Raw genomic sequence first — 27,904 nt, forward strand, 5'->3', positions numbered from 1 at the left:
ACTCAGGAATCTATGGGAGCGTGTATTTTACAATGACTCGTCTAACTGTGAAATGTCAAGTGGAGTAGATGAATGAATATCTTGTTGGTTTTATCTAAGCATATCACCACGACTTGAAAACAAATGAATCGTGTTTTGGCCGCCGTCAGTACGGTTGCTTATGCATCGTCATCATCAAGGTTGACTTAGGCCTCCACGAGATTAGATTAGTGATACAATGTAAAAGTCGAAAGCGTTTACTGAGGGCTGTGTCCTAAAACATATTACGCCACACCCGAATGTTGGCCCTCGAAGCTTGAAAATCCGAAACTCAACCGCTTCGCGCTAACACTCCATCTTGTAAGGCCACCTCCAGCTGATCTAAACGGTCAAGGGTCCAAATAGCGGCATGAAGGATCTAGAGCCATAGTTGACTCGAGATTAGGGGTTTGGCTTTTGCGGGCCGGATCCCGCTTACTTAAGAACCCAGCAGACAAACTATTACGGGTAGTCATGCGCTGTATATCTGAGCATTCAAAATAGGCTGTTGCAAAAGGCGAGCAATAGGTTTTTCCCCAGTGGAAGACATGGCTGCGCCAGGCAGGGAAAGAGGACGGAGATCATAATCATCCTCGCATCCGTCTCGTCTTGGAACTCGTATCTGACCTGAACAACCGATCCATGCGGATTAAAGCAAAAGAAACCTTTCGGGATTTGGTGTTATAGATTGCTCGAGGAGAGAAAGAGTAAATGCTTGACATTATTTTTGCCCCAAAAAAGAAGCTGTAATCATCATTGGGTCAACGTTAAAGTCGTTTGAATGTTTGATCAACCCGAAGCATGATGCATCCAGGGGTATTTCAATGAATAATTGAGAAGCAGAAAATTGCTGAGGACAGGACAAAGATACCAAAAAGCAAGGCAGTTAAATTTGCAAACGATAAAAAAAGAATTGTGGCTTTCTCTTCTCGTCCTGCTCCGGACGAATATGTTTCGCAAACGATTGTAGACGAGAGCCGTCCGTCATCGGAATGTACGTGATCCTGAAGGCGTGAGCTGGCATGACCGAAGCCGTGTAAACCAGCTCCTGCTCTCGTCGCTATCTCGGGTCGGGCCAGAACACATAGATGGACCAATTGTAGCTTTCGGGAACGCATCGGATAGTGGGCTACGCAGCTACAAGTACGAGGAACTAAGCGGTCTGATCTGCTGAATCCACCTTGCGCGTGATCAGAAGGACAGAGGGAGGGGCGGGCTTGCCTGGTAAAGAACCGGGCACAAAACTCCTCTCCGCCCCCGACCTGTGCAATGTCCATTCGAGTAAATTAACAATGAGAAACGCAGGGTCGCAGAAGGAGCCCGTGGACATTTGCGCCGTTAGACCCAAAAAGCTATGGCGTTGACGTCGACTCGACGACGCACAGCCGGAGGGCCTAGTAAGAGAGCGACCATATCCCACAACAAACTGCCGCGATTAGGGCGTATACGTCTTAACCTGATTCTAACGTGAACATACAGGACTTTGCTGTCATATCTCTAGCCCAAGTTGAGAGCGCCACGTGGAGTGGAAGTGTGCGGGCCGGATGCGCACGATGGATCAGATACCTTCGCAATTTAGACTCGAACAAGCAGGCAACAGGTGTGGAAAAAAGAACAACTCCGACGTCAAAATCGTCGCAGGTTTGGAGAGGATAACACAATGTGGACCTGGTGCACAGGCTGGAGTGAAAAAAGCCTAAGCAAGTTCGAGGATGGAACGACAGTAGAGAAGGAGTACCAAAAGTACATTGTGCTCTAGCGACTCGAAACAATTGGATCTTCTTGTCATAAATGAAGGTCGAGACTACTCCATGGAGTGTATGCATCATGAGGGACCAGCACTACATAGAAGTTCCAGGATCAAGAACTCTTTTCACAAGATCCAAGCTCTTAAAACAAATAAAGGGATTGCAAACGCAATGATGACTCAAGCACAAGGCGTCCCATTATGATTAATTCACATACTTGGGCTAGAAGCATAGGCATACAGAGAGGCAGAATAATCCGTCAGGTAAATAGCAAGCATGTAAGCCATGAGACCTTTCTCAAGCCCAGCTAGTCCAGCCCGACACCGTTCGTCGAAAACGCCCTTTTACACCCGTTTATGCAAAGGTTCAAGAAGCAAGCGAAAGGAAGACACAGTAACGACAGCGCCCTATCGCACACGTATAGATGCGTCGACCATTCTCTCCCTTTCTCATGTCAAAGTTCCAGCAGCGAATACACCACTCCAATTACACGTGCAGAGCAGCCACCTTCATGCTCCAAGGCCACTCGTCATCTTGCAATTCAACCCTCCCCAGAAGTGCTGGTCTCTTTCATTTTTCCACAGCTCATTTAGTGCGTAAATAGGACATTCTCAGGACGCTTTGACGACTTTCTAATGAGACGTGTCTAAAGGGTGTTTGATATAAAGAAGTTGCAGAAAAAAATTGGCGAGGAAGGCACGATCATGCGTTGCCAGGCTTCTCTTCCGTGTCGACGTGCCAAACGACGTAGTTGGGCAGTCCGTAGACACCGTATCCAGCGCGCTTGGCCATCTTTGCGAATCCTTCGGTCTCGGCTTGGTTTTCGAATGCGTAACAAGGGAAATTGATGCCTGTGTGATGTCAGTTGCGTATCGGGCAGACGAAGAACGTAGAGTACATACCAGAACGATGCACGTCTGCCTTGACCATGATGTTAACACCACCAATGCCGTCAAGCTGCATCTCTTCGTCCTTGTTGTTGCGCCAGTCGCCCATACGTGCCATGTACTTCCGGTTTGTCTTATACTGCTTGTACCCTGCGGATGCAAGTTAGACCACAATCTCTATTGCTCCAGTGTTCACAACCCACCTTCTGCCAAAACAACGTCCTTGTCCAGTGTCGAGGTCAACTTGCGTCCTTCGTCTGATTCAACCCACGAGTTGTAATCAACTAAGGACACATGTTAGCTGCTTCATCGAACAACTCTTATAAGCAAGAACATACATCGACCCTCAATATCTCTCTTCTTGCCATTTTCTTCGCGATAACGGTGGAACCAGATGTTGGGAACGAGAATATCGCGGTCATGTGCGATGAAGTCTTCGATGATCTTGGGTGGGCTGTCCTGAATATCGACATCTCGCCAGTACACCCACGAATGCTCAGGCTTCAACGCTGTACTCAGTAAGTAGTTTCTTGCACGACCCATTGCCTTCCTACGCGGACCCTGTGCCTCAAATGAATGTCTGTCCGCAACATCCTGAGATAACGTGACGCCAAAGTCCTTCTCGATGATCTGCGCTGAGCGGAAAGCGTTGGGCGAACGCTGCACACGATCCAGCTCTGCGGCGAGGACGCCCAGGGTATCATCGGTGGAGTCGCCAACAAGGAAGGCAAGATCGATGAGTTCATGTGGATATGTGAGCTGGGTAATGAGGTCGAAATGCTGTAGAATGTGCTGGGCAGCGTTGCGCAGGGGTGTAAGGATAAGGACACGCTCGTTGTTAGAGAGACCTTGTGGCGTAGATTTGATCGGGTTGAGGTCGATGTGCTGTATCGTCGTCGAGTTGACCTCGATGGGGGTGTGATGGTTGAAGATTACGGGGGTGGTGAGATGCCCATGCCATCGTGCGCGTTCATTTGGTGTCATCTCCATCGGTGGTTTCGCCGGTCCCCAGCATACAAATCTGTGTTTGCGGTTAGTCAGGCGATGATGCCGTCCGTTTTTCCCACGGTTCCGTTGAAGGAAGACGAGTTTTTCTCGAGACATACCGTTGCATCTCCTTCGCCGAGCCGCGAAGCCCTCGCCATAATAGCACGGTGGTCACCGTCAAGGCGACCAGGACTAATATCCGTGTCCTGAACACGAATCTGAGCACTTGTTGGTAGGGTGGCAGCCGGGCCTTGGCCGACTTCCAGGTCACTCCGCCCTTGGGGAGGAGCATTGTGTCGATGGATGTGCGCCGCCCGCCCTCGGCCAGATGGGATTGCACGACGCTCGCGGATGGTAGATAAGGAAAGAAACACGGCTAGGCTGCTTTTCAAACGAGTGTGTGCGCCTCGAACGCAGGAGGACGTCGATGCTGAGGAAGCGAGACTCAAGCAAGCGTTGGGGAGGAAGCTGAGTACGTATGCACCGAGCCAACGTGGAACAATCAGCGAGACACGTAGAGAGCAGTGCCGCGCCGCGCCTGCAGATTCCCACGGAAAAGCACAATTGAGGAGTGGCACGGCAGCAGGCGAGATAGGCAGGATGTACGAGGAGGCGAGATGGAAACGAGAGGCGGACGAAGCTTCAAGGAGGTGAGGTCATTTGCATGTGGTTGAAGTTTCTCGAAGAGCCCTGCGAGCGAGTGCTCGCACCCTTGCGGGCCTTAGGGGCGACTTTGCCTTAGTCGCGACGGTTCCGTTGATCTGCGCCACATCATTGGCTCGCTGCAGAGGCTGACAGCTTGCTCATGCGACGGCCGCGAATCGCATGCACGTCAACCGCTCGCCGTTCCGCGCAGCAGTCGTCGTCGAGTCGGCGCCGATGGGTGTGGAACTGGAGCGCAGAGCATGATCCATTGGAACCGGCATCCATTTCTGTTCGACTGTTCGACATACACTTCACAGCTTCAAAGCCCCAGCACCCAGCGCCTTCTTTCCCTTCACCTCCTTGCCCTCCACGTCGACCAACTCTCCCTTCCGTCCGATTACCATGACGCCGGCCTTCTTCAAGTCTCCTACCAGCTCGTTCTTCTCCTTCTTGCTCTTCGCTTTCTTGCTACCACCATCTGCTGTCTTACCGTTTGCAGCTGCTACAGGCTGGTTCTTGCTCGCTTTCTTGGCCCGCTCCTTTTGCCTTGCCCTCCGACTCTTCTTTTCTTCCCTGCTCATCTCGTCTCTCGCAATCACCTCGCCCCCTTTGGTGACGATCTCGTCCTTTCCTCTGTCCTGTCCAGCTTTGTACACCTCTTGCGGTGCAAGCTGGCTGGTCACAGCGACGTCGCCACCCACGCCGCTCGGCCGTGCGTCTTCCATGCTGATTGTAGGTGCATCGGTGCGGACCTGGATGTTCACCTCCACAGGTTTGGGTCTGTAGTGCCAACTGCTTAGCGAGTCAAGCTTGTCCACGATGTCCTTCCACAAATTCTCGATCTCTCGATGTGATGCCTTGAGCTGTTCCGTGCGGCCATCCACGTAATTGGGATCCGTCCGGCGGAGGTGCTCTTCCTCGTACAGTTCCGCGAGACCCTTCTTCGACTTGGTGTCCTGCAGTTCCTCTTCAATGCGACCACGACGACCCAAAGGTCCCGTGAGCAGTTCATCCGGCCTGCGACGTAGGACCTCGTCGAAGTCACGTGCCAAAATGCGCCGCTTGATAAGCGCTTCGATGTCCTCACTAACTTCCTGCGTGACGACTGGCACAGGTTTGCCTGCTCGCTCGAACTCGAGATCCTCCTCCAGCAGAGAATTTTGAGGTCGATCTACTGCCCGCGCTTCACCTGACATGGTCCACTCGCGTTTCGCTACATTTTCGGCTTCAAGGCGGCGAATCTCTTGCAGGAGCTTGGCTTGTCGCCTTTCGTGATTGGAGCGTCGAGACTTTGGGTCGAACTCGTCAACTTCAGATAAGTCATCGTCATCATCGACGTCCTCCTCATCAGAGAAAAGATCACGGTGCACGGCTGCCATGGTGCGGGAAATGTCCACCTCCATATCCTCGCTCGTGCTCTTTGCCTGGGAATCATGCTTCTTTGAGTTTCCGTTTTTTCCCTTGCGTTTTTCACCTCCTTTCCTTGCTGGCGGTTTGAAAAAGTCCTTGTACATGATGTTATTGGCATTAGAGAGATCGTCTGCGCGATCCATGTCGACGTCGACGGCGTCTTCCAAATTATCGTCTTCGTTCTCACTGAAGCCTTGGGGAGCATCAAGATCCATGTCGCCAAAAGTAGGCCCATCATCATCGTCCTCGTCTTCGTCTTCACCCTCGTCAAGATCTCGAGCCTTCCCTGGCTTTGACAAATTAGTGGCAAATGGATCTGCACTCCAATCGACATCCTCTTCATCGCTGGCCGCACCGTCGTCTTGGTTGTTAAGGTCTGCCTGCTCTAAAAATTCCGATTGACGGTTGAAGTCGTCTATTGAGAAGAAACCGTCGTTTAATCCGAACTTATCCTCCACAAACTCTTCTGCCGATTCGTCATCGGAGCCAAGAGATGCTTCTGAATCGTCTTCCTCACTAGAGACAGTCTCGATGTCTTCACCGTCTGACTCATCGTCGTTATTGTCATCGCCATCTTCCTCTAACATATCCACATCTTCATCTGATGATTCGTTGTCCCCTTCAGAATCCGAGTTCTCATCGGTGTGAAACCCGCCATCTTCTAGTAAATCTTCGTCGTATTCGAGATTTTCGTCCTTAAAGTGCACACGTTTTTTGCTGTTCGCCTCGTCGATGGCCACCCCTCCACTCGAGGGCAGATTTTTCAAGCCCAGTCGAATCTCCTTGGCTGCAGCATCTAGCACTCGTCTGACTTGCTCATGCACTTGATCGACTTTGAAGCCGTCAACATGCAGCCTCTTCAACTGCAGAGGTCTTTCGTCTATATCCTCCTTCGTGCCCCGCTTGCGCTTCTTGCGATTTTCCTTCTGGCGCTGAGTCTGTATGTCGCTTATGGACTGCGCAAGCGGATCGAGGTATAGCTTTGCTAGCGAAAGCGCTGCGGCATTGTATTCGGATGTAGGCTGGAGCAATGGGTGTGGATTAGTTGCAAGCAACGACAACAATGGGTTCTCGAGCGCCATATGTCACTGGTGTGAAGCCACTCGAGCTTCCTTGAGATTTCGGGCCGGCGCCTTGTGTTGTGCGTTCGCAAAAGCTGGTGCTTCGAGGGCACTCCAAAAAATTTAGCGACAGCGGAATTTAGCCGGACTTTAGAGAACTAGTGCTCTTTCTTCGGTGCCGTCTGCTTTTAGCGCTAAGCAAGCTGAGCATCACTCGCAACGTCGATATTGTTGAGGAAGACTTTGACTTGAAATCGGTGTTGTATATAATGACCACCACATTCTACGCTGGCGTGGCCATGATGGATTTGAGGGATAAATTAACAAGTGATCTTTCGATGTCTGATCTTGGACGATTGTTTGAAGCCAGCTGTCGCAGCGCACAAGGCATTGCCTTCTATAGCTCTGCTTTGGTTAGGACAACGCACAACATCACTTTCACATGAAGTGATTGCAGAAGTTAGCGACCGACAGAACATTGGCATTTTTACAATCGCATTGGGTCATGCAAGCGGACTTGCGAACTCGCCAAGGCTGTGCTTCTACGTTTTGAAATTGCTTTTAACGCCTTCCCACATGACATTGAAATCTGCATTCAGAGCCTTGAGCAAAGCAACTATATACCTCCGCCAAACGCCTATTCTTTGATAGCAAGCCGGATATAGGATCCACTGTGTTGAGCTTGTTGTAAGAATCACACTGCTCGACGATGCCTTCCGATTCAAAAGCTATGAAGAGGACCAAATTTTAAGTTTCTAACGTGCGGAGATAGAACAGGCTCTTGCCCCCCGATCAACGAGTGCGGTACATGCCAAAACAACGAAGGGCGCGATACCCAAATAGTTTGAACACTTAGAAAAGACTTACCAAAGAGGACAAGCATACGTCTAAGCCGACTGGGGGCATTCCGTGGTTGTTCGTTTACCGATATGCATGTGTAAGGAAAACTTGGGGGAAGGACAATCTTGAAGCGTGGACCTACATTGACTGCACGGGCAGATTCTCGTTAATTTGCACATTAGGGAAGCCAGCTTGGACATGTCGATCAAAGGGCTTGACCATCTTTTTCATGACGTTCAAGAAAACCTCAAAGTAGGCGGACAAGGCGACGGCAGGCACCTTACGGCTGACCCGGAACCTGTCCTTGTCAACGGTTTTATTATTTGACGCCAAACGCCTACTTCTCTTCGATCCAGTCCCGCGCACCAGGATTTTTTTTGCTCTTCGTGAAGAAAAAAAAAGCAACTGCTTGCGTAGAAAGGTCATGGCATACATCACGTTGAACCGTGTCTCTGGATTCATCATCGCCCCATAGGGCAAGTTCGTCGACCCAAAACGTTGGACAAAATCGCAGCCCGTCGAGCACCACGGTATGACCTGCTTCGCCCAATATGCATGGGGCTCCATCCACACGCCACAAAACGCTCTGACCCACGGGCGGCGAACCGAAGGATTGAAACACCGGGGGAAGCTTTCCGATATTCTTCTATACAAACCGGGCGTAACCTCCAAGGCGTGGCTCTCTCCCCCGAAATAACCGGCACTGGCTCGCCCAAGCCATGGACATTGACTGGTTCCAGCAAATTGGATAGCGTGGAAACTTCGACAAGGGGATATTTCTTTTTCTTCTTTCAGTTGAACAGTTTTTATACGACTATTGTGGCCCACTGATGAGGCTTTACGACTGTAGGCCTTGGTCTTGTCTGAGACTTAGCAATGCGAGAACTGCGCGGCGTTTTGGAAGAACCCGAGCGTAGGCTAGATGCTAGCTACTCAGCTCAGTGAGCCTTTCGTCGAAGATCTGTGTCTTTCTCTTCCACTCTGTTAAGGGATGTGATTCAGGTCAGATGACGAAATTTGAACGTCCTATTAACAAGTACCGACTAACATCACCGCGTAGTTAAGCATGAGCCTTAACGACAGCATAATTACGACCCAAGACGCACGGTATGAGATTATTGAACCACAAGAGCAGACTCCGAGAGGCGACCAGAGTGATCAGGCATCGCCAAGATGTTCGTTGGAGCACCAGGAGCTACCAGTCACCACAGTTAACAAATTAACCGGTCTATCAGAAGCGGAGACAGCGAACAATGGCTTCGTTTCATGCAACTCAACCCATCATATTGCCCCTAAGCATTCTGTTGCACAGCCGCAACTGAACTTGCGGTCGCCACAGACGCCTTCTGCAGCACAGTCGATTAAAACTGTGCGGCGAAGACCGGGCCAACTTTCCTATGGATGTCCAATGTGCAAGGGCAACAGAACGTATTACGAGAATATTGATAATCCTTGTACGGCTCCAAAAGGTCTTGGGCTGGACATCAAATATATCCGGCAAGTTGGCCTCCTGCTTGCATTCCTCAAAACAAGCTAACGTTGAACAGAGATCACCTCGAGATGCATCACAGTCCACATATGCGGTGTCTAAAGTGCTACCAGAAGTTTCGAAGCAACGCTTGGGACAAGTACGCTGAGCATGTCCAAAAGAACGAATGTACCCCGGTAGATCCATTGTCTATGCCTGAATTGTTCACGGCGGATCAAGAAATAGCATTCAGAAATTTAAAGAATGCGGTTAGAAGAGATTTGAGCGTAGAGGAAAAATGGAGAGAGATATATCGAACATTGTTTCCGCATGCTAAAGACAAAAACACTATTGACCCATGTGAGTTGTTCTTCACAAGGATTGGATCCGCATGAGTTAACGGAAGCTCAGACTATGATTATTGGGTGGCAAGACATCTCGTTGATCCATCTTTAGGACAGTTAGGCCACAGCACTGAAGATGTTACTCGACCTACTGGCTTGAAAAGGCCTGCTTCAATGCTTGAAGATGAGCCGAATTCCAAAGCTTCGTCTTCCATTTCCGTGGATGAAACCTCACGCGCAGCATTTGCGTCAACTTCGGTAGATGAATCACCTGAGGCTGTACGGCGCGCCAAGTCTCCAAGCGCCCTGGTGAAAGACATACTTGCGCATATTCGACTGAAAGCGGAGTGCTACACAGGAAACGAAGCAAGCAACGCAACGCAACTCTCTTCAGACAACAATCAGAAGAAGAAAATTCGGCCGTCGACGGAAGACGAAAAACGTACCAGAGACTTAACGCGACTGCAAAACGAAGTCAGAGTCCTCAATAGTTAGTCATAGACATATTCTAAGCATGAGGAAAGTCTCTAACGTGGTTTTGATTTAAGAGACAAGAGTCAATAGGAAGATCAGACTACGAACGTCGAGGAGCGACAGCGAGCGGGGAAAGAAGAACAAAGCCATCCAGTTTGTTGATCATGCTACCGATGGGAGGCATGCGGCCTCGAACGTGAAAGCAGACGAGTTGCTAGCTGCTGTGCGTGAGTCGATCAACCATGGTTTCCAACACAAAGAAGAAAAATTCGATGTACGAGGGCTCGACGAGTTTTTCGAGGAGGCCATGAATGCGCCTACGGCAGAGCAACGAGAAGAACGAAACGACTTGGATTCTATCTACGACTACTTTCTTGTTGAGGCCCAGTCAGGATCCGATGCCAATAAAGCACACGACCAGGCTGCTAGCATGTAGGAGGCAGAGTTGAGGAACTGGGTGTTTTTGGAAAGAAGCTGCTCCGCCCAACATGAGCTTCCGCCTGCACGTCTTAGCAAAAAAAAAAAAAAAAAAAAAAAAAAAAAAAAAAAAACAAGCCCAGCGCGTCAATAGCTCTTCGGAAGTCCCAACACTCGCTCCCCAATGTAGTTAAGGCACATCTCAGGACTAATTGGTGCAATCCTTGGTATGAGCACTTCCCTCAGATACCGCTCGACGTGATACTCCTTAGCGTACCCGTAACCGCCGTGAGTCATGACCGCTCGCTCACACGCCTTGTACGCAACCTCGCCTGCCAGGTACTTGACCGCGTTAGCGTACTCGCCGGTGACGTGGCCTTCGTCGTACATCATGGCTGCCTGGTTGATCATCAGCCGCGCGGATTCAAGCTCGACCCACGACTTGGCCAAGGGGTGTTGTATCGCTTGGTTCTGGCCTATGGGCCGGCCGAAGACGACCCGGTCGGCAGCGTAGTTTGCCGCGCGCCGCAGCGCGGCATAGCCTAGACCGACGGCTTCGGAGGCGAGGAGGATGCGCTCCGCGTTCATGCCGTACATGATGATCTTGAAGCCGCTGCCCTCCTCGCCTAGCAGATCGTCGGCGGGGACCTCCCAGTCATCGAAGCACAGCGTGTTGGTGTCGATGGCTGCGCGCCCCATCTTCGGGATCTCCTGCACGTCGACCTGAGACCGGTCGAGGTTGGTGTAGAACAGCGACAGACCCTGCGACGGCCTCTCGCAGTCCTCGAGCGCCTTGGTGCGGACCAGAATGAGAACCTTCTCGGCGATCTGCGCCGTCGACGTCCACACTTTGCTCCCTTTCAGTACGTACTTGTCCCCCTCCCTCCTCGCAAAGCTCTTCAGCCGAAGCGTGTCGAGGCCCGTGTCAGGCTCCGTCACGGCGAAGGCGGCCTTCTCCCGGCCCGCGATCAGGGGCACGAGCCACCTCTCCTTCTGCTCCTCCGTCCCGAACTTGACGACTGGAGCCAGGCCAAAGATGTTCATGTGGATGCTGCTCGCCGCCGTGCCGCCCCCGCCGCTCTCGGCGACGGTCTGCATCATGGCGACCGCCTCGGCGAGCCCCAGGTCGGCCCCGCCGTACTTGGCAGGCATGCAGATGCCCAACCAGCCCGCGGCGGAGATGGCCTTGGTGAACTCGTACGGCCATCTCGCCTCCCGATCGCAGCGCGCCCAGTACGCGTCCGGGAAGTCGGCGCAGATCTTGGCGATCGCCGTCCGCACCGACTGCTGCGACTCAGTCAGGCCGGGCAACTCCGGCAGGTACTCGCGCGCTCGCGCGTGGAGCCCGCGGCGCAACCGCCGGCGAAGTTGCAGGCCCGCGCCAGTGGTCGCCGCGAGCCCGTGTGCGCGAATGCGCCGGGGTCCAGCGAGACCGGAGCGCAGCGCAACGTTCATACAGTTCTAGCTTAGCTGATCCGTGACCCTATTCTCGTAAAAGTGGTAGTTCCGCGCGACCGTCGTCGTCGTCGTCCAGAGAGAGAGAGCCGGCAAAGACAGGAGCAAAGGATGGGTTGCTACGGGTTGCACGTTACCTCATGTCACTCTTTCCACACCGAAAAGGACTCCTCCGTTATGCAAAGGTCCCCCGTCAACAAGGGCTGTGCGGGCTTTTCTTTCCATGGGTGTGACACGCAGCCTTGGGGATCAAAATGCGGGGTTTCGTGACTTCTTGCCCATTCTAGCCGAATATCGGTGCGTGACGCCACTTCCTATTCTTCGGTCGGGTCACCCTTCTGGGTCACCCTTCTGCGTCACCTCGCGTCAAGCTATGAAGCACGCCAAGAGAAGAGACGGAAAAGGGGAGCTGAGCTCGCTGAACGAAATACAGATCAACTTCTTTTGTTCCTGCTCTTTTCATCGGCAACAAACATAGCTACTTTATCGCATGTCTCTAGGAGGAAAAGAAGTTGTTTTTGATCTTTCTTTCCAATCATGGTTAAGGCCGGAAGGCTTCTCACTGACTTGTCGTTGTTCCATATTGCCCTCTTTTTAGTGTACAATCTTTTACCGCTGACGCAACCAAGCACTGGGACAAGGCAGAAGCGGCGCGGCCTGTGTCCGATTTGAACAGCGTCATATCTGCGGCACAGATAACGACGGGCGGTTGCAAAAGGTAAAGTTTAACAAAGAAAGTAGACGTAGAATTAAGACTTATTTGCAACATTCGATGCTCATGAGATCTGCACAGAATTCATTACAAACGTTCCGCCAAGCCACGGAAGACAATCAGGAAGCTAAAGAGCGAATAGCTCTTCGCAAGAAATGCTCGTGACGCCGAAAACACCGTGCTGAAAGGAATTGGACAGACACCATCGACAGTGCAGAGTTTCATCCACAATCCCATGAAGATAGATGCGGTGTAGGATATAGATAGTGTATGTGAAATGAAAGAAACGTGTGAGAGAAACCGCAGAGATGTCTATGCGGACCCGTCCCTTTGTGGCCAAGATGATATGATGTATAGAGCTTTTCGATCCCCCGCTGTGAAATACGAGGTTCGTGTATGCGCCCTATAGCGGCGGAGGTGGCGGCGGCTCGATCTCTTCCTTTGCGTCTACAAATTTCGTTTCGGGACTAGCGCCACCACTGCCGTCGACAGAGGGAACCTCCAAGGAGCCGTTGGGAGCTTCCGCGTTAGCATCTACGGTTGCCGTAGAAGGCTGGGCAGGGGTATCTGCCTTCACCCTGCCAGCCTTCTTCTCGGCCGCCTTCCTCGCCCGCTCCGCCGCGCGCTCCATGTTTTCCTTGATGTTCCGTGCATCCTTGGCCTTGCGCTGCCGCTCCACTTCCTCCACGCCGCCAGTCTTTTTCAACCGACCTTCTTCCACGAATGCGCCAAGCTCTTTCTTGAATGCGCCCTCGCTACGGCTTTCCAACTCCTTCTTGCGCGCTCTTTCCGCCCGCTGGATCGCGTCGATGCGGCTGTCGTGATCTATAGATAGCGCCTTGACCTCGCCCAGAACCCCGTCTTTGGCCTTGTGTGGATCGACACCCTGATCAACCGCGAAGGCAGCGATGCGATTCGCGCTACCGCTGACGCTACGTGGAACCCTGCCGCCGGCGCCGGGCCCGCCATCTCCGTCACGGCTGGCTTCTAGGTTCTGTTGCTTGCATGCTTCTTCAACGAGCTTGAACGTGTTCTCCACGACGTTAAGATCGTACTTCATGTCATTGACCAACGCTTCGGCGTCGGCCAGAGCCTCCTTGTCGTCGCAAACCTGCTGTAGCTCCTGCTTCCATATCTTAGTCCAAATCGGCTTTTCTCTATTGATGTATGCTTCGAGCCGCTTGACCTCGGCTGTCGCGTGACTGAGATCTTTGGCCATCTGCTCCAGCTGTCGGGGTAGCGGACGGACGCCGCGTGAGACTACGTCCTTGCGTAGGTCTTCGATCGAGTCTTGCACGTCATCGACGAAATCGATGATAGCGGAAGAGTCCTTGCTGAACGTCCCGTACAGCTCCTTGTTGACATATGCCCTCCCGGATTCGCCCTTGATGTCTGGCAGTGCGACCTTAACTGCGACGGATTTGACAGCAGCGGCTTTTGTTCGAACAGCTGCCATTGATGCCTCGACATCTGATGCGAAGGATGAGTAGGTCTGGCGCAGGATGGCAAGGTCTCGTCGCAGGGATGAGAGCTCGATGAGCTGGTTGACATCTACGTCGGCTCCCGGCTTGGTAGGAGAGGTAGACCGTGCGCCTCCCGATGCCTCCACGTTGGGTGAACGAATGCCGCTGATTTGAGGGGCGACGGACAGGCTAGCCAGGCCTTTTGCTGTCTCCTGTTGCCTCTCGCTGATGAGCTTGATGGCGGATTGCTGATCCTCGACTGCAGTCTTGATGCCCTCGACGACACGCCTGATGTTGGAGAAACCATCATCAACGTGGCGCTTGACCTCGTCAAGCGGCTCCACGTTCAGGACAAGCACTGTGTTGTTCTTGATGTCACTGAGGTCCTCCAGCTCGTACCGTACCCCGGACACGGAGTCTTGAATATAGATCTCCGGCAAATCGATACCCTCCGAGTGTGAATTCCATGCGAACTTGTCGATGAAAGCGAGCTGCAGGCGTGCAACGGACAGCTCGCTGGCTCCGTCTTCGAGCACAATCTTTTTTACCCGGCTCTTATACTGCAGAAATAAAGTCAACGGCTTTCCCGGCTGTGGTGAGTCCTCGGGCACGAATTGCGTATCCAGGGGCGGCGTCTGCTGCTTTCTCGACGGCTGTCGCACTGGCGGCTCCACAGGCGTGGCCTCTCCCTCATTGAAAGTAGGCTCAGCCATTGGGCCTGATAGGGTAGCGCTGACCCGAGGCCGCTCCGCACCATCCTTATCAAAATACGATGAGCCAAGCTTATCCTCCGGCGTCTTGATTGTGGGGCTGCTCGACGAGGCTTGGTCGTTGCCCTTGATCGATTGCACACTTTCCTCCGAGAACCGAGACAGGTTCCTCACGGGCGACGGCTCGCCAGCCAGGCGCCTTTCGGTCCTTTGCCGATTTAGTTGCGTGGAACCGCGCTGACGGACGGCCTGTATCGACTCCCTGACTTCGCGGCCGCGGTTCGGAATTGGTGTGTTCTGCGCTGGTGGTATCATGGGCACGCCCGTTGCGTTGCCTAGTTGCTGCTTGATCTGATAGGTCGAGAAGCGTCTTGAAGCCCTTCGCTCGAGATCGCCTCCTCGCTGCAGCGCCAGCAGCGCATCCGTCTGCTTCGGAGGCGGGGGAGGTGGATGTGGGAAGCTTTGGACGGTGTGAGGAGGGGGCTGTGGCTTGTTGGTAGGTATAGTATCTTCCTCCGGATAAGGGGTAACAACTGGCATCGACTGTGCGGTGTTGCTTGACATCGTCGAGTCCGTGGACGGTAGCGTGCTTCTGCTGTCGAACCGGTCCGGCCCCCGATTGGGCGAGTCTCTGCTCTCGTTCCGCGAAGATGTTCGCGGCGGTAAATCTGGGCCGTTGATATCTCTGCTGCTCTGTCGCGGCATGTTTGCTCTGATATCACCACCAACCTTTCTCTCGGGCACCGCCTGAGCCCCCGTACTGTCGATTGAGTCCTGCCGCGAACTCGCGCCGGGCCTGTCCGCTTCTCTTGCAGCACGCGCACGCAGCTTGGCTTGCTTCTTCTTAAGACCTTGTAGTAGATTGATGATGATGTCTCGTATCCGCGGTAAATATCTGTCCAAGCTAGCCTGAGACGCCTCTTGCGACAGGGTGTCCTCTAGTATAGACCGGAGCAGGTCCGGCACAGGACCTAGATCGCTAGTCTCGACGCCGATCGAATTAAAGCTTCGACATGCTGTTCCGGGTTAGCAAAAGCACGAGAAGGGTGTGCTCGTTAATCTCTAACATACCTATGTTGAACTCATATCCGAGCCTACGCAAGGAAAAGGAGATGCACGTTAGTTTTTACATTCAACACGAACAGTATCGAACTAATAAGACCGTACCTAACGTAGACATCGCTCACATCGCCCTCGGTTGCGGTGCCTCGGCTCCATTGGGTGAGCGTCTCTAACAGTGACTTTGTGGCTACGAGAAGATGGGTGACGCTCTTTTCGATCTGATGGAGCTGCTGCTGCGGCTGCTAGATGCGCACATGATCCCACGTTAGAATATGTCTTTCTCGACAGGACTGCTGCATGTATCTTCCTTCCCTTCGGCCTATCATCCTTCCCTTTGCATGAAAATGAGCTCGCATTGGGCAGGATGAGTAGGCAACCGGATAGGTGAGTGAGTTGGAGGGCATGTCTCTACGTACATTTTGTCCTCGTCTGCTGCCTATGGAGCGTCCCGAGCCGGACGACGCCCGCACGCCCGGCTCGCCAGACGACTCTGCCATGTCCCTTTTCAGGTCCGCCTGTCGCTTGAGCTTTTCTGCTACCCGGTATCTATGCCTTCACTATGTGCTGTGTGATCTTAGCAATGATGATGGTGAGTCGAGGGCTGCGTGATAAGGAACCGGATCCTCGAGCTTTTTTTTTCGCGTTTCGCCTTGGTACCGGGGGTCCTGCGTCGTCTGGGCACGGTGAGAGGAAGAATAGCATGTGGCTGCAGCGACGACAGTGACGCTGATGTTGGGCCCCTTTCGAAGTCTCCTCAGATACAGAACGCTCCTTACGCGAAAACGAAGTGGGTTTGAGGCAAGACAAGGACTTGCAGCCAAGGCAGGGCGTGAGTCGGTTGGATGGGCGGTCGGGATAGAGCTGGCGGTGCGAGTCGTGGGAGGATGCCGCTTTGCATGGGGAGCAGACGTTTGGGCATGGTCAAGCTGGCATCAGAAACGGATTAAAGGTGATGTCGAACGGGGTCGTGGCCTGAGCGCGCCCCAGCAGAGACTCGGACTCTCGGCGAATGAGGTGTGGGCTCCGTCATTCTTCAACCCTCCGCCAAACGGACAATAAAGAATAAAAAAAGAGCCTCATGCTGGCTGGCCATGCATGAAAACAGAGCGCCAGCGCCCACGCAGGCGGATGTGTGCAAACATTCACACAGAAAGACGGCCACAAGCGACCACGCAAGCAGATCCGTTTGTCGGTGACCAATCTGCCACTTATGAGTGCATCACCGATCCATCTTCTGACTCCCCGTCGACACGTGCACAGGTTCTTTACAGGTTCTTTGGCATATTGGCCGGCCATCCGCCATTATGACGAAATCGTCACCGCCTTCGTTGAGCCAAAGGCCCAGCGGACGCCACGTTGGCAGCATAGAGGGCCAGCAGACATGCCAGTGACGTTTTGGTGTTCCGTCAACAATGGGGAGGGGATCAGACTTTGGTTATCTTGGTGGTTCTGATCGGCCCATAGCAACGTTGCTTGCGTCAACCACCGTGTTCCTTCGGTTGTCTGGTTTGAGGCACACTAGATCTGGCACTACGGAGAATGGCTGGGGCGCGGGAGGCGTCCCGTACGTACGGAGTACAGTTCAAGCTAAACGTATGCCAAGCGCATCGTGAATCAGCTGTTTGGACGATCGCGCGCCGGCGGCGGAAGAGTAGCAGTGAAAATTCGACGCGTCGTCAGAGTAATTCGAAGCTGACGGCAAATTTTGGTGGTCGACGATTGCCGCGCCGCTGGTCCTCGTCCATCGTCTGCGTGACTTTGTTTCCAAGGCGTGAACCACGCTGAGAGCAAGAAAAGAACGTTTGAATGTTCGACCTGCACGGCTCTTCCATACTCAAACTGTTGTACGTACAAGCACCAAGTACCAGTGGAGACATCCATGTGGCTCCACTCCTCTAACAACCACGCCGATCGTGGAGCACAGCCGAGCTGCAGTGAAGCATTGACGTTAGCAGCAGCAAAGCAATGCACGACTGAAAAGATCTCTGCTCCAAGGCTGCCTTTATCGCGAATCTCTCTCCTCCTGCCTGCCGCCACAGGTTTCTTTGCGCAGGGACGATGCAGGTTTACGCTTCGGAGCTTGTCCTTGCTTCACGCAGCCCTGTGACTGGCTCATCGTTTCCGCCCGAACCCCTTGTCGACCTTCGCTGCTCTGAGAGTATGACAGGTCAATCGTGGCGAACGAGAGGCTGGATGGACGGATGGAATGGAGGGAGAGAAAACGTAACACCAGAGCGACGAATATGGCTCAACGCAGCGGGAGGTTCTCGTGCGTCGCTAGTGTGATGATGCGAACGAGTAATGCAGAGCAGGCTTGAGGGAGATTCATCTTTGCACTCGTTTATTCTTCCACCGTATTTCGTCTCGCTCAACGGCGGGATGGCGGTATGCTATTTTCCCCCCTTTGATCCGTGTTTAGAATGTGTGCCGCGTGGCCTTCCCGGTCAACGCACGTGTAAGTTCGTCGAGAGGCAGACTCTAGCACGTGATGAGGGTAGAGACACTGAAAGATGCCGGAAAAAAATTGAAGCAAAGCGTGTAGCGTTAAGCAGGATTGATAGTAAACACGATCGTGAGATTGATCGTAGCAGAAGAGGAGCAGCAGCAGGTGCGGACAACGGAAGCACTGACAACAGAAAGTTGAAATGGTGGCAAAAGCAGCTGAAGGAATAGGAGTACAAGTCCTGCTTGGAGTGCTGCGAGACAAGTAGCGATGCCTGCTGTAGCTGTGATCGTAGCGGCAAGAACAGCAACTACATCCGTGGTCAGAAGCAGTAGAGAAGTCATCGTCTGTCCAACGACAACAACAGCAGCGGCAGCGGCAGCAGCATCATCAGCATCAGTAGCAACAACCCGACCTTAGCCCAGCCGTGACCAGCAGTCTGGAACTTTGCTGCGTCCTGCACTCATGGCATGGGCGCCAACGAATCAAATAAAACCCTCACACACAAGAGTTGACCCAGCTAGAGTGCGCTGCGCAGTAGTGCCGGTGCCATTGCCGGGGACAACAGGAAGGCCTATTAGCAGAAATATTTCGCCTGGTGTACTCTGAATGCGAGGGAACGTACACACGCGCAACGGGACTTTTGGTAGACGCAGCCAGCTCATGGAGGCGAAGGTGGCGAGTGAACGCCCCAAGTTAGCTCACGGCGGGCTGCACGCTCCGCTCAGCTGGACGAGGCGGTGCGCTGGTTTGGGGGGACGGACAGGGCGAGCAGTAGAGTTTGTACAGCAAAGCACAGCAGGGCAGGCAAACGAAAAGAACGACAGGCGCTTGCAAGGGCGCGAGAAGGCAGAGACAACCAGAAACGCTCGATGATTGCAGACAAGCAATCCAGCGTGCAGCAACGCCAGGCGAAGAGAGAGAAAGGCTGAGGCCGACGCAGACAAGCGCACACGCGGTACCAGAGCAATCAGACCTGTTACGGATAGAGAGCGTGTGCGTACGATACAACGCACACATAAGAATACATAGGCGACCTCACTTGGACACGCCCGCACGCAACACTGAACACAGGACACGAACAGCCTCGCCCTCGCGCATCCCCTCTTCGCAGGATCCGAACAGCCATCTCTACCTGCCCCACAGCGTCTGTCTCCTCAACAGGCGCTCAGCGTCGTCGCAGACTTCCTCGCCGTCGTCAGCATCGATCACGGCTGCCCACTGCTGCTGCCACCACCGCCACATGCGCCCGACCGCCACATAAACCTCCCACACATAACTCAGCCAACCCAACTGCCTTGTGTCTTCTCAAGAATTCCACCGCGGCCGTCATCGCTCGAACTGATCCATCTCGCCTCCCCTCTCTCTTCCTCGCTCCTGCTCCTCTTCTTCTGCCACCACGGCAGCTGCTGAGACTGCAGCTGCTACGAATCTGTCACGTTCGTAAAGCGGCTCATTTCGCTCCAGCGTTTTGCAATCACCTCCATTGCTTTTTTCTTCTTTCTTTTTTTCTTTCTTCTTCTCCCAACTTCTCTCGCGCGCCGTGCAGGGCCTACCACCTGTAACAGAGCTCGTCTCCACCTTGGGGCGCATCCAAGCCCCGAAGGAGCCCAACCGCTCCGGGCTAAGCCAAACTCCCAAACCCAAGCAAGACACACGGGCCCAGCCCTTTCCTACTTCTCCTCCTCCACCACCATAACCTCAACTTTGCCTGGTCCCCGTCCCTTCGAGCCCGTTGGACTTTTTTTTATTTACTTCCGCCAACCTTGAGCGCCGACTCACCGCCCCTCCATAACGTTCTGTCTGTGAACCAGTACGCTCTCTCCTCTCCGGCCTTCTCTTCCCTCCTCTCTCGCTCCTTCCTTCTTTTCCTTTTCCGTCGTCACTGCGCCGCTGTCTCGCGCCTGCCCCGTCTGAGTTCATGTCCAGCTCGGCCACCGCTGCCAACACGTCCATCTCACTCGCATCATCCACCACCAACTTCGCCAGCAACACACGCGTTAATTCGGCCGCTCAGTCCGTCTTGACCAATGCAAGTGCTGCTCCGACGAAGAAGATGACCAGCAGTGGTAGCAAGGCGGTCGAGCACCAGCACCAGCAGTCCGGGGGAACGGCTGCAACACCCAGCGCAACCAAGTAAGTGTCACCATCTTCATTCCTTTGGTCACGCACACAAGCGCGCACACATGCACATGTACAAATAAGTCCTCATGAATGCACAATCTCCAAATTCTTTCACTGTTGTGGTTTGGTTTGCTGTCAGCTCGGCTCGTTGCCTTTCCAGACCGCAGGCACGCTCTGAAACTGCCCCGAGGTGGTTTTGACACCACACCATGACGATGATGACCACTGACGCACACTGTGCCTTGTGTGAATAGGCCGCCAGCATGGTCAAGAGCGAGCATAAATCCCGTCACTCAACGGGCGTCCGGTAGCCCCGTCCAGAATGGCATCAAGAGCAATGGAACTGCCTCGTCGTCCTCCGCATCCAATGCTTTCAAGCCACATGCTGCTGCTTCTGCAGCGCCCACTCCAAAGGACCCAAGCTCTGCAGAGAGACTTATGTTTCTTTTTGCAAACTTCAAAGTACGTACCTACTCGTCCCAGTGCTTCCTCACCGCCATCCCAAATTGCTAAGTAGCTCTCACAACACGCATGCGTACACATATGCAACACACATTCACCCACCCCTCACTCCCCTTCCTTTGCCCTCATTTTCTCCCACCACTGGAGAGCACAATGAAATGTGCCGTTCAATCTTAGTGGCGCCATCCCTCTGTCGATTGATGCTGATAGTTGCGACGTCAGGGTCTCAATGCCACGCTCCTGCTTAAGAATGGCGATCGGTACACAGGTGTGTTCTCGAGCATTTCAAACGGACAGTATATTGTGAAAATGGCGAAAAAACTTTCTGCTCAAGGCAAGCAACCTAATGGGGTCAATGACGAGGCTGCCGGTGCAGGTCCTGATAGGACCCTGGCGCTGAATGTGCAGGACGTAGTGGACCTCGCCGTAAACGAGGTGCGCTTCGACAAGACCCATGGCAGAGGACAGAATGGTTTGTCATCCTGGTGTGCTCTCACAATCGATGCCAATTAAGCTGACACAATACCAAAAATTAGGTGCATCAACAGGTTTCCGCACCGATGCAGATATCTCGTCCGGCTGGCACGGCCGGGAACGCGAATTGCAAAAGTGGGAGCCAGCGGATAACGACGCCGACGTTGACCACTCTATCGAGAACGGGAACATTGGAGCCTGGGACCAGTTTGCTGAGCACAAGAAGATGACGGGTCTCGAGAGCACGTATGACGAGAGTAACTACACAACTACACTTGACAGGTCGCGACCCGGTTTTGAAGAAGCCGTTCGTAAGGCGGACCAGATTGCACGCGAGATTGAGAGCTCGAGCACGACTAATGCCCATGTCGCTGAGGAGCGTGGAGTCAAGGGCATTGATGACAGCGGTCTAGACGAAGAAGACAAGTAAGTTGTCCTGCGTGGCCAATCACCCTCTTTTCCGTGTAGGTAATTATCTGACAGACGTCTCTGTGTGTTTATAGATACAGCGGTGTCCAGAGAGAATTTAAGCCCCTGGCTTCTGGAGGTCCTAACAGATACACGCCGCCAGCAATGCGCGCACCTACTGGCCAGCCCACGGTACCTGGTGCACCCGTCGACCCTGCAATTATATCGTCCGCTTTTGCGGATTCTTCGAAGAGCACTAAGCCGTCTGCCACTGGTTCTACAAAGAACAAGATCGAAGAGACACCAACAGCGAAGTCTGAGCAGACAAAGGATACGGCGGCGGAAAAAGAGGTTGCTGCTGTCCCTGCTACTTCTACGACTAAGCCTGCTGCTGCTCCTGCAGTAGCCGCGACATCGGTGAACTCAACAACCACTAGTGCGACTGCCGCCACCACTCCTGCACCCGTCACGGTTTCTACTACCTCTGAGAAGACGACTGCTGAGAAGCCGGTCACAGCTCCAGCACCAGCTTCCACTAAACCCTCTGTACCGGCACCACTGCCATCGACGCGCTTGCCCAATAAAGAAGGCAGCGCAACTGCCACCGTCGAGAAGGACGTGCATGAGGCTTTCAAGGAGTTCAACAAGTCGGAGAAACTACGCGTGCAAGAGCATCAGCGCAGCCTTGCCAGACGTGACAAGGCTGTCAAGTTGAACGATCTGAAGAAATTTGCTCAGAACTTCAAGTTGCATACGGAAGTTCCCGCTGACCTACTTCCCATCCTTGCCAGGGACGAGAAGAAGCAACGCGAGATCAAGGAAAAGGCCAAGAGAAACGCCGAGGACACAAAATCTACGCCACCTCGGTCAACAGCCACATCCGTCTCTGCTACGCCGTCGGACGCGAAGACGAAGCCTATCACAACCAGCAAGAACGACTCGGGACCTACTTCGCCCCTTGTGTCGAATGACAGGCAGCCTCAGCAACGCAGCAGGCAATCATCAACCAACATGGTCAGCTTGGGCAAAGGTGTCCCGCAACACATACAAGGCGCTGGACCGGCTCCTGGGGGACACAGGCAGCACGGAAATCTGGGTCCACGGCTAGCAATGAACGCGCAGAATAGAGGAGTTATGCCACAGCAGCAGCTGCCGCAACATCCTATGCCCATCCCAGACCCACGCATGACGCAGACCGGCATCACGAGCCCGACGACAGCGTTGCGCTTCGATCCGTCCAAATCTTTTGTGCCCTCAAAGCCGTTCGTACCCGGTGGATCAAACGCAAGTTCCGGCTCCAGTCCTGTGCGTCCCATCTCCAGTCAACCGGTCGAGCCCAAAGCGCCGACACCAGGAAACTTGTTTGAAGGGCGTACAGAAGGCAGGAAGGGCCCAATTCCAGATTCAGAGCGCGTTTCACTTGATAATTACTTCAATCCGATCCCTACGCTCAAGAAGGAGCACGAGGCTAGCCTTCTGGAAGCAAAACGTGCAGAGCTGCCCAACGTCGGATTGCCACCCTCTTACAAGACGAAGCCTACGTGGGAGGACCTCGTCCCCGATGACAACAAAGAGAAGACATACAAGGCCATGTTTCCTAACTCGCTCAAGCCCGCCGCCTCGCCACAGCAGCATATCGGACCGAATCAGTTCCAGCATCAGCTTCCGTATGGCGGGGCAGTCCATCACGCTGGCTTTGTGCCCCAAGTGCCTGCGAACCAGACGCCGAGACACATGGTTGCTCAGCCGCACCACGCTGGCGGGCCAGGGACCCCACAGCATCATTTCGACGAGGCACAGCGTATGCACTTCTCGCACTCGGCATCGTCAGTCCATCCCTCGCCACGGCCGATGCAGCCTTTCGTGTACAATCCGCAAGCTGGACCACCAGGGCAGTTCCCTGCGCAAATGGTGTACGGTACGTCGCCGAGCGGCGGTTACGGAATGGTCGCTCGTCAGTTGTCGAACAATCCTCAGTTCCACGCGCAGCCGCCCCAGATGGTCGCAGCGGCGCCAGGTGGTCCGCCTGCCATGTATGTCCAAGGTATGCCTGCCGGGTACATGATGCCCGCTGGCGCCCAGGCATTCTTCCCCCATGGTGGACACATGGCGCCACAGCCGGGCGCAAGTGGATTCCCTAGCCCTGCGAATCGTCCGGCGATGATGGCGCCGCAAGGGTCGCAAAGCGGCCATAATACACCACAGGTCATTGCTCCCTACTTTCCCGGCCAGGCCGGGCCCGGTAAGTATCTGTCATTTTTTTTCTCGTTTAGTACGCTTCTTTCTTTTTCCTCCACATCTAGCCCGACAATATCGAACAGAAGAAAACAGGCGAGAATAGAGAGACTAACCACACATTCGCCGTATAGGGCAACCAATGCGCTATGGCGTTCCCCCCCAGCATCACCAGTATCCCGGCAACCCACAACACTTCCCCCAGCATGTCATGAGGGGCGGGCCTAGCGGCTCATATCCGCAGCCAATGATGAGCGCGCCACAGGCCATGATTATGCAGCCAGGACAGATGGCTCCTGAAAGCGGCGAAGATGGCAAGTAATAAATATAGGAGCGCTTGTGAAACTGGACCTTTTTGACCTGAATTACTATCACGAGCACAAAGTGCGTCGGGGCTGGAAACTGCTCTCGGCGACTTTTTTTTCTTTTGGACGATGTGCGCAGGCGTCGACATGCGTACAGACAAGGACATATGGTGTGTGGCATGCACCCATTCCCTCTGAATCTAGGTTTGGATCGCTTGAAAGGCTGACGGTGCTGAGTGGATAGCGGGCGCTCGACCAAGCACGAATATTCTATGCGGACATACCCCAGCGAATGAGTGAACGAGCGAGCGAGCGCGCGCGCGCGCGCGCGCGCGAGAGAGAGAGAGAGAGAGAGAGAGAGAAGACTGGATACACATTCTGAACGTGCAAGCGGGCGACAAGGAGAAAAACTTTGTCAAGTCCAGAGGCAGTTCGCCCGCGGTGAGGGATGATGGTCGGCAAACGTAGAAAGACCATACCTTACAACAAACCTACCTACCACCTATGGCTACGTCGACAAGTGAGATACATATGCACGAGTGGGGCTATAGCATCAAAGCACAGTTTAGGTAAACAGAAGGTTCAAAAGCTCTTTGAAAATGTGCGCTATAAACTCTCTCCTCTCGAACGGGTGAGGTCGCAAACGTCGTGTTTATCCAGGTGCTGCGAGATGGAAAAGTCCTCCGAAAGGTCAAGCAGGGTCGAATGGGATGCCAGAGTGTGTTTTGCGAGGGAGCACCGCATTTCAGCGGGATGAGAACAAAAGAGAAAGGGCGTTGTTGAATGTGGCTCATGTGTAAGCTACTCAGACTGGTGGCAATGGTCGTAATTTTTCCCAGCTTTCTCTTGACTTCCGTCCGTGTGAAAGATGCAACAATTCGTCTGGGGATATCCGAGTTGGGCCGGAAATACCGCGACCCAAGTTGCTTGCACTTGATGACGAGGAACATGCAAACACATGACCATGATCACTTTGCCCCAGCAGTCACGTGCTCTTTTCCCCAATCAGCAAAGGTCCACTTGTGTCAGGAACACTGGGGGTGGAGCCACATCATGGGATCAGCCCTGAGCTAGCCCAATTTGGCATAGCTCCCCTGTCCAATGATCCAACGTTGTGTTTCCTCACTCCCAAGATTCGTATCGTTTCCAGACATTTCCTCACGCGCAGGTGAGGCAGCTGATTGTCAACATAATACCACGAATACGCCAATCCACTGAGTCTGTTCTCCTGTGTGCCTTCTCTCCGTAGAGAAGTCCGCAATTTGGCCAAATTTTCTCCTTTGTCTTTCCCCTCCTTTTGAGCAGACGTCATCACGGCTGACGACGGCTTTGACGGCGAGGAACGTCGCGCTTCACACAGCCTCGAGTTGCACGACATGGTGCCTGTTGGGGAGGGCGACGGTGCCGCTGAGCCGCTCATTCGTCGGGACAGTGACGAACACCGTTACTCGGGGGGTAATGAAGGTGCAGGTTCAGCGCGGAGAGATGCCAGCCGCGTGGTAGTTGAGGAGGAGGACGAGGGCGTCACGTTCGGCTGGTTCATATGGATCCTGACCTTCTCTGCCGGCGTGAGCGGGCTACTGTTTGGATACGAGTAGGCAGCCTCGATTACCCTGAGATACGAGAGAGGAATGAATAAGAGAAAGAAACAGGTGCTAACATGCTGGCTTCCCATCTGCAGCACGGGTGTCATCTCGTCCACCCTCGTCTCGATCGGAACCGACCTTTCGGCCAATGGCACGCCGCTTACCACGCTGCACAAGTCGCTCATCACGTCCGCGACGTCATTCTTCGCCCTTGTGGCTTCCCCCACCGGGGGCCATCTCTCGGACGCTTTAGGACGGCGGACGTGCATCCTGCTTGCGGATGCTTTATTCACCGCAGGCGCTCTGTGGCAGGCGTTGTCTACGTCTGTAACAGGCATGGTACTTGGTCGCAGCGTTGTCGGCTTAGCAGTTGGCGCGGCTTCTTTCGTTACCCCGCTGTACATTGCCGAGCTTGCGCCACGGACCGCCCGAGGCCGTCTCGTCACCGTCAACCAACTCTTCATCACCGGTGGTCAGGTGGTCGCTTACTTGATTGGATGGGCATTTGCAGGTGTCGGATCCGGCTGGCGCTGGATGGTTGGACTTGGCGCCACGCCTGCCGTCGTTCAGGCTGTTCTCATGCTTGCCATGCCCGAGACTCCGCGCTGGCTCGTCCAACGCGGACGTGCCGATCGCGCTGCCGCCGTCCTAGGTAAGGTGTATGGGCGCGGCAGTGAGAGGGTTGTACAGGGCATCATGAAGAGCATTGAGGACGAGATTAGAGAGGAGAGAGCCACGAGAAAGGCGGTCGGTACGGATGACGGTAGACCCGCCGGTCTCGTCGAAACTTTTGGCGAGCTGCTTCACGTAGGCGGCAACAGGAGAGCTTTGACTATTGCATGTCTGCTCCAGGGTGCCCAGCAACTGTGTGGCTTTGTACGTGACCTCGTGTTCCCTCCTACTCGGTTCTGCGTCAATGTGCGTTTTAGACTAATCAATCCTTCTCGCAGAACTCCCTCATGTACTTCTCGGCCACCATTTTTGCCATGATCGGCTTCTCTAATCCGGTAGCGACCTCTTTGGTCATCGCATGCACGAACTTCGTCGCCACGCTCCTCGTCTTCAAGGTGATCGACCGCATCGGTCGTCGCCGCATCCTCCTCCTCAGTATCCCCTTCATGGTTGCCGGCCTAGCACTCTGCGCTGTCGCCTTTTGCTTCGTTCACTTACCTAAGAACGAGGCTGGTACTTCGGACATAGGAAAGTTCATGCTGCTACTCCGCCGACAAACAGGGTCGCCCAGACCATCGGGTGTGTGGGCCGTTATCATCGTCTTTGCAATGATTCTGTACGTCGCCGCATATGCACTTGGCCTCGGCTGTGTACCCTGGCAGCAGTCCGAGCTATTCCCCCTCAGCGTGCGCGGTCTGGGCTCTGGCATTGCGACGGGCACAAATTGGCTGTGCAACACCATCGTTGGCTTCTCCTTTCTTCCCATGATGCAATGGCTCACCCCGACTGGCACATTCACCGTATATGCTGCCGTGTGTGCCGCATCCTGGATCGCTGTGTGGCTGATCTATCCAGAGACGGCTGGGCTGGGTCTGGAAGAGGTTGGAGAGATTTTGGCGACGGGATGGGGGGTGAAGGAGAGCTTGCGGGCATTTAGAGAGAGGAAGAGACCTATTACTAGATAAGTAGACAAATTTTTAGATCAAGTTTCACGTTGGCATCCGATTTATTTTCTTTATTTATTTGTTTGCTTTCCTTAGCTGTAGACGATCGCGCAGATTAAGGAGCTGCCACTGTGAATGAGTTTGTCACCTGGACTATCACAACTAACTTCCTGGAGTTTGAAAGCGACGTTCGATACCCCTTGCGAGGTCTGCACGTCGAACCGCGTCAGCGGGGTCAACTCTTTTCTTCCCTGTTGGTCGCGAACAGCACATCCAGCGCTCGAGAGAAGGCTTCTGAGAACGGCGGGTGGCCCACCTGATGTAGGACGTCTCCAGGTCAACTGGTCCTTGCCATTGCGTGGCAGGGAATCTCCGAAGATGCGGCTGCCTTGAACTCAGTGCAACCCCAGCCTACAAATACGTGGTCCTAGTCGAACGTCGCGTACGTCATCTGCCTCGTCTTCTGAAGGGCAGGTGGCTCGAATACGTGCTGCCAGCAGCACGTACGAGAAACGTCGTTATTCGTTATTGTTGTTGTTGTTGTTGTTGT

The 27,904-nt window shown here is 53.8% G+C and overlaps 7 protein-coding genes across 12 annotated transcripts; 3 read left to right on the forward strand and 4 right to left on the reverse strand.

Moving 5' to 3' along the window:
* Window positions 1–1,731: 1,731 nt before the first annotated feature.
* Window positions 1,732–4,324, reverse strand: PV09_03755 (uncharacterized protein). Its single transcript, XM_016356992.1, has 5 exons — window positions 3,760–4,324; window positions 2,992–3,674; window positions 2,857–2,937; window positions 2,669–2,803; window positions 1,732–2,617 (listed from the first exon to the last, which is right to left on the reverse strand). The coding sequence occupies exons 1-5, from the start codon at window positions 3,930–3,932 to the stop codon at window positions 2,469–2,471; spliced, it is 1,221 nt and encodes a 406-aa protein (XP_016215081.1). The 5' UTR covers window positions 3,933–4,324; the 3' UTR covers window positions 1,732–2,468.
* A 203-nt stretch (window positions 4,325–4,527) lies between these two features.
* On the reverse strand, window positions 4,528–6,831 carry PV09_03756 (uncharacterized protein). Its single transcript, XM_016356993.1, has one exon. The coding sequence runs from the start codon at window positions 6,775–6,777 to the stop codon at window positions 4,597–4,599; it is 2,181 nt and encodes a 726-aa protein (XP_016215082.1). The 5' UTR covers window positions 6,778–6,831; the 3' UTR covers window positions 4,528–4,596.
* Window positions 6,832–7,949: 1,118 nt separating this feature from the next.
* PV09_03757 (uncharacterized protein) lies at window positions 7,950–10,396 on the forward strand. The gene is made up of 5 exons (XM_016356994.1): window positions 7,950–8,598; window positions 8,657–9,093; window positions 9,144–9,424; window positions 9,476–9,898; window positions 9,957–10,396. The coding sequence occupies exons 2-5, from the start codon at window positions 8,663–8,665 to the stop codon at window positions 10,316–10,318; spliced, it is 1,497 nt and encodes a 498-aa protein (XP_016215083.1). The 5' UTR covers window positions 7,950–8,598; window positions 8,657–8,662; the 3' UTR covers window positions 10,319–10,396.
* Window positions 10,397–10,438: 42 nt separating this feature from the next.
* Window positions 10,439–11,974, reverse strand: PV09_03758 (uncharacterized protein). The gene has a single exon (XM_016356995.1). It carries the CDS (start codon window positions 11,752–11,754, stop codon window positions 10,447–10,449), a length of 1,308 nt encoding a protein of 435 aa, XP_016215084.1. The 5' UTR covers window positions 11,755–11,974; the 3' UTR covers window positions 10,439–10,446.
* Window positions 11,975–12,206: 232 nt separating this feature from the next.
* Window positions 12,207–16,718, reverse strand: PV09_03759. Of its 2 annotated transcripts, XM_016356996.1 has the most exons (4): window positions 16,118–16,718; window positions 15,807–15,940; window positions 15,711–15,733; window positions 12,207–15,655 (listed from the first exon to the last, which is right to left on the reverse strand). In XM_016356996.1, the coding sequence occupies exons 1-4, from the start codon at window positions 16,196–16,198 to the stop codon at window positions 12,870–12,872; spliced, it is 3,024 nt and encodes a 1,007-aa protein (XP_016215085.1). In that variant the 5' UTR covers window positions 16,199–16,718; the 3' UTR covers window positions 12,207–12,869. The 2 variants fall into 2 exon arrangements, with proteins under 2 accessions (XP_016215085.1, XP_016215086.1); XM_016356997.1 differs by having other exon boundaries at window positions 15,711–15,943.
* A 2,756-nt stretch (window positions 16,719–19,474) lies between these two features.
* On the forward strand, window positions 19,475–25,050 carry PV09_03760. Of its 3 annotated transcripts, none has more exons than XM_016356999.1 (7): window positions 19,475–20,280; window positions 20,523–20,730; window positions 20,953–21,202; window positions 21,267–21,630; window positions 21,708–23,854; window positions 23,982–24,322; window positions 24,397–25,050. In XM_016356999.1, exons 1-6 carry the CDS (start codon window positions 20,066–20,068, stop codon window positions 24,167–24,169), a joined length of 3,372 nt encoding a protein of 1,123 aa, XP_016215088.1. In that variant the 5' UTR covers window positions 19,475–20,065; the 3' UTR covers window positions 24,170–24,322; window positions 24,397–25,050. The 3 variants fall into 3 exon arrangements, with proteins under 3 accessions (XP_016215088.1, XP_016215089.1, XP_016215087.1); XM_016357000.1 differs by having other exon boundaries at window positions 19,475–19,957; window positions 20,074–20,280; window positions 23,982–25,050; XM_016356998.1 differs by having other exon boundaries at window positions 23,982–25,050.
* Window positions 25,051–25,303: 253 nt separating this feature from the next.
* PV09_03761 lies at window positions 25,304–27,410 on the forward strand. 3 transcript variants are annotated; one of them, XM_016357002.1, is made up of 3 exons: window positions 25,304–25,746; window positions 25,805–26,614; window positions 26,689–27,410. In XM_016357002.1, exons 1-3 carry the CDS (start codon window positions 25,696–25,698, stop codon window positions 27,373–27,375), a joined length of 1,548 nt encoding a protein of 515 aa, XP_016215091.1. In that variant the 5' UTR covers window positions 25,304–25,695; the 3' UTR covers window positions 27,376–27,410. The 3 variants fall into 3 exon arrangements, with proteins under 3 accessions (XP_016215091.1, XP_016215090.1, XP_016215092.1); XM_016357001.1 differs by having other exon boundaries at window positions 25,834–26,614; XM_016357003.1 differs by having other exon boundaries at window positions 25,304–26,614.
* The last annotated feature ends 494 nt before the right edge of the window (window positions 27,411–27,904 follow it).

The sequence above is a fragment of the Verruconis gallopava genome, assembly GCF_000836295.1.
Source record: "Verruconis gallopava strain CBS 43764 unplaced genomic scaffold supercont1.10, whole genome shotgun sequence".
In the NCBI taxonomy this organism is placed as follows: Eukaryota; Fungi; Ascomycota; class Dothideomycetes; order Venturiales; family Sympoventuriaceae; genus Verruconis; species Verruconis gallopava.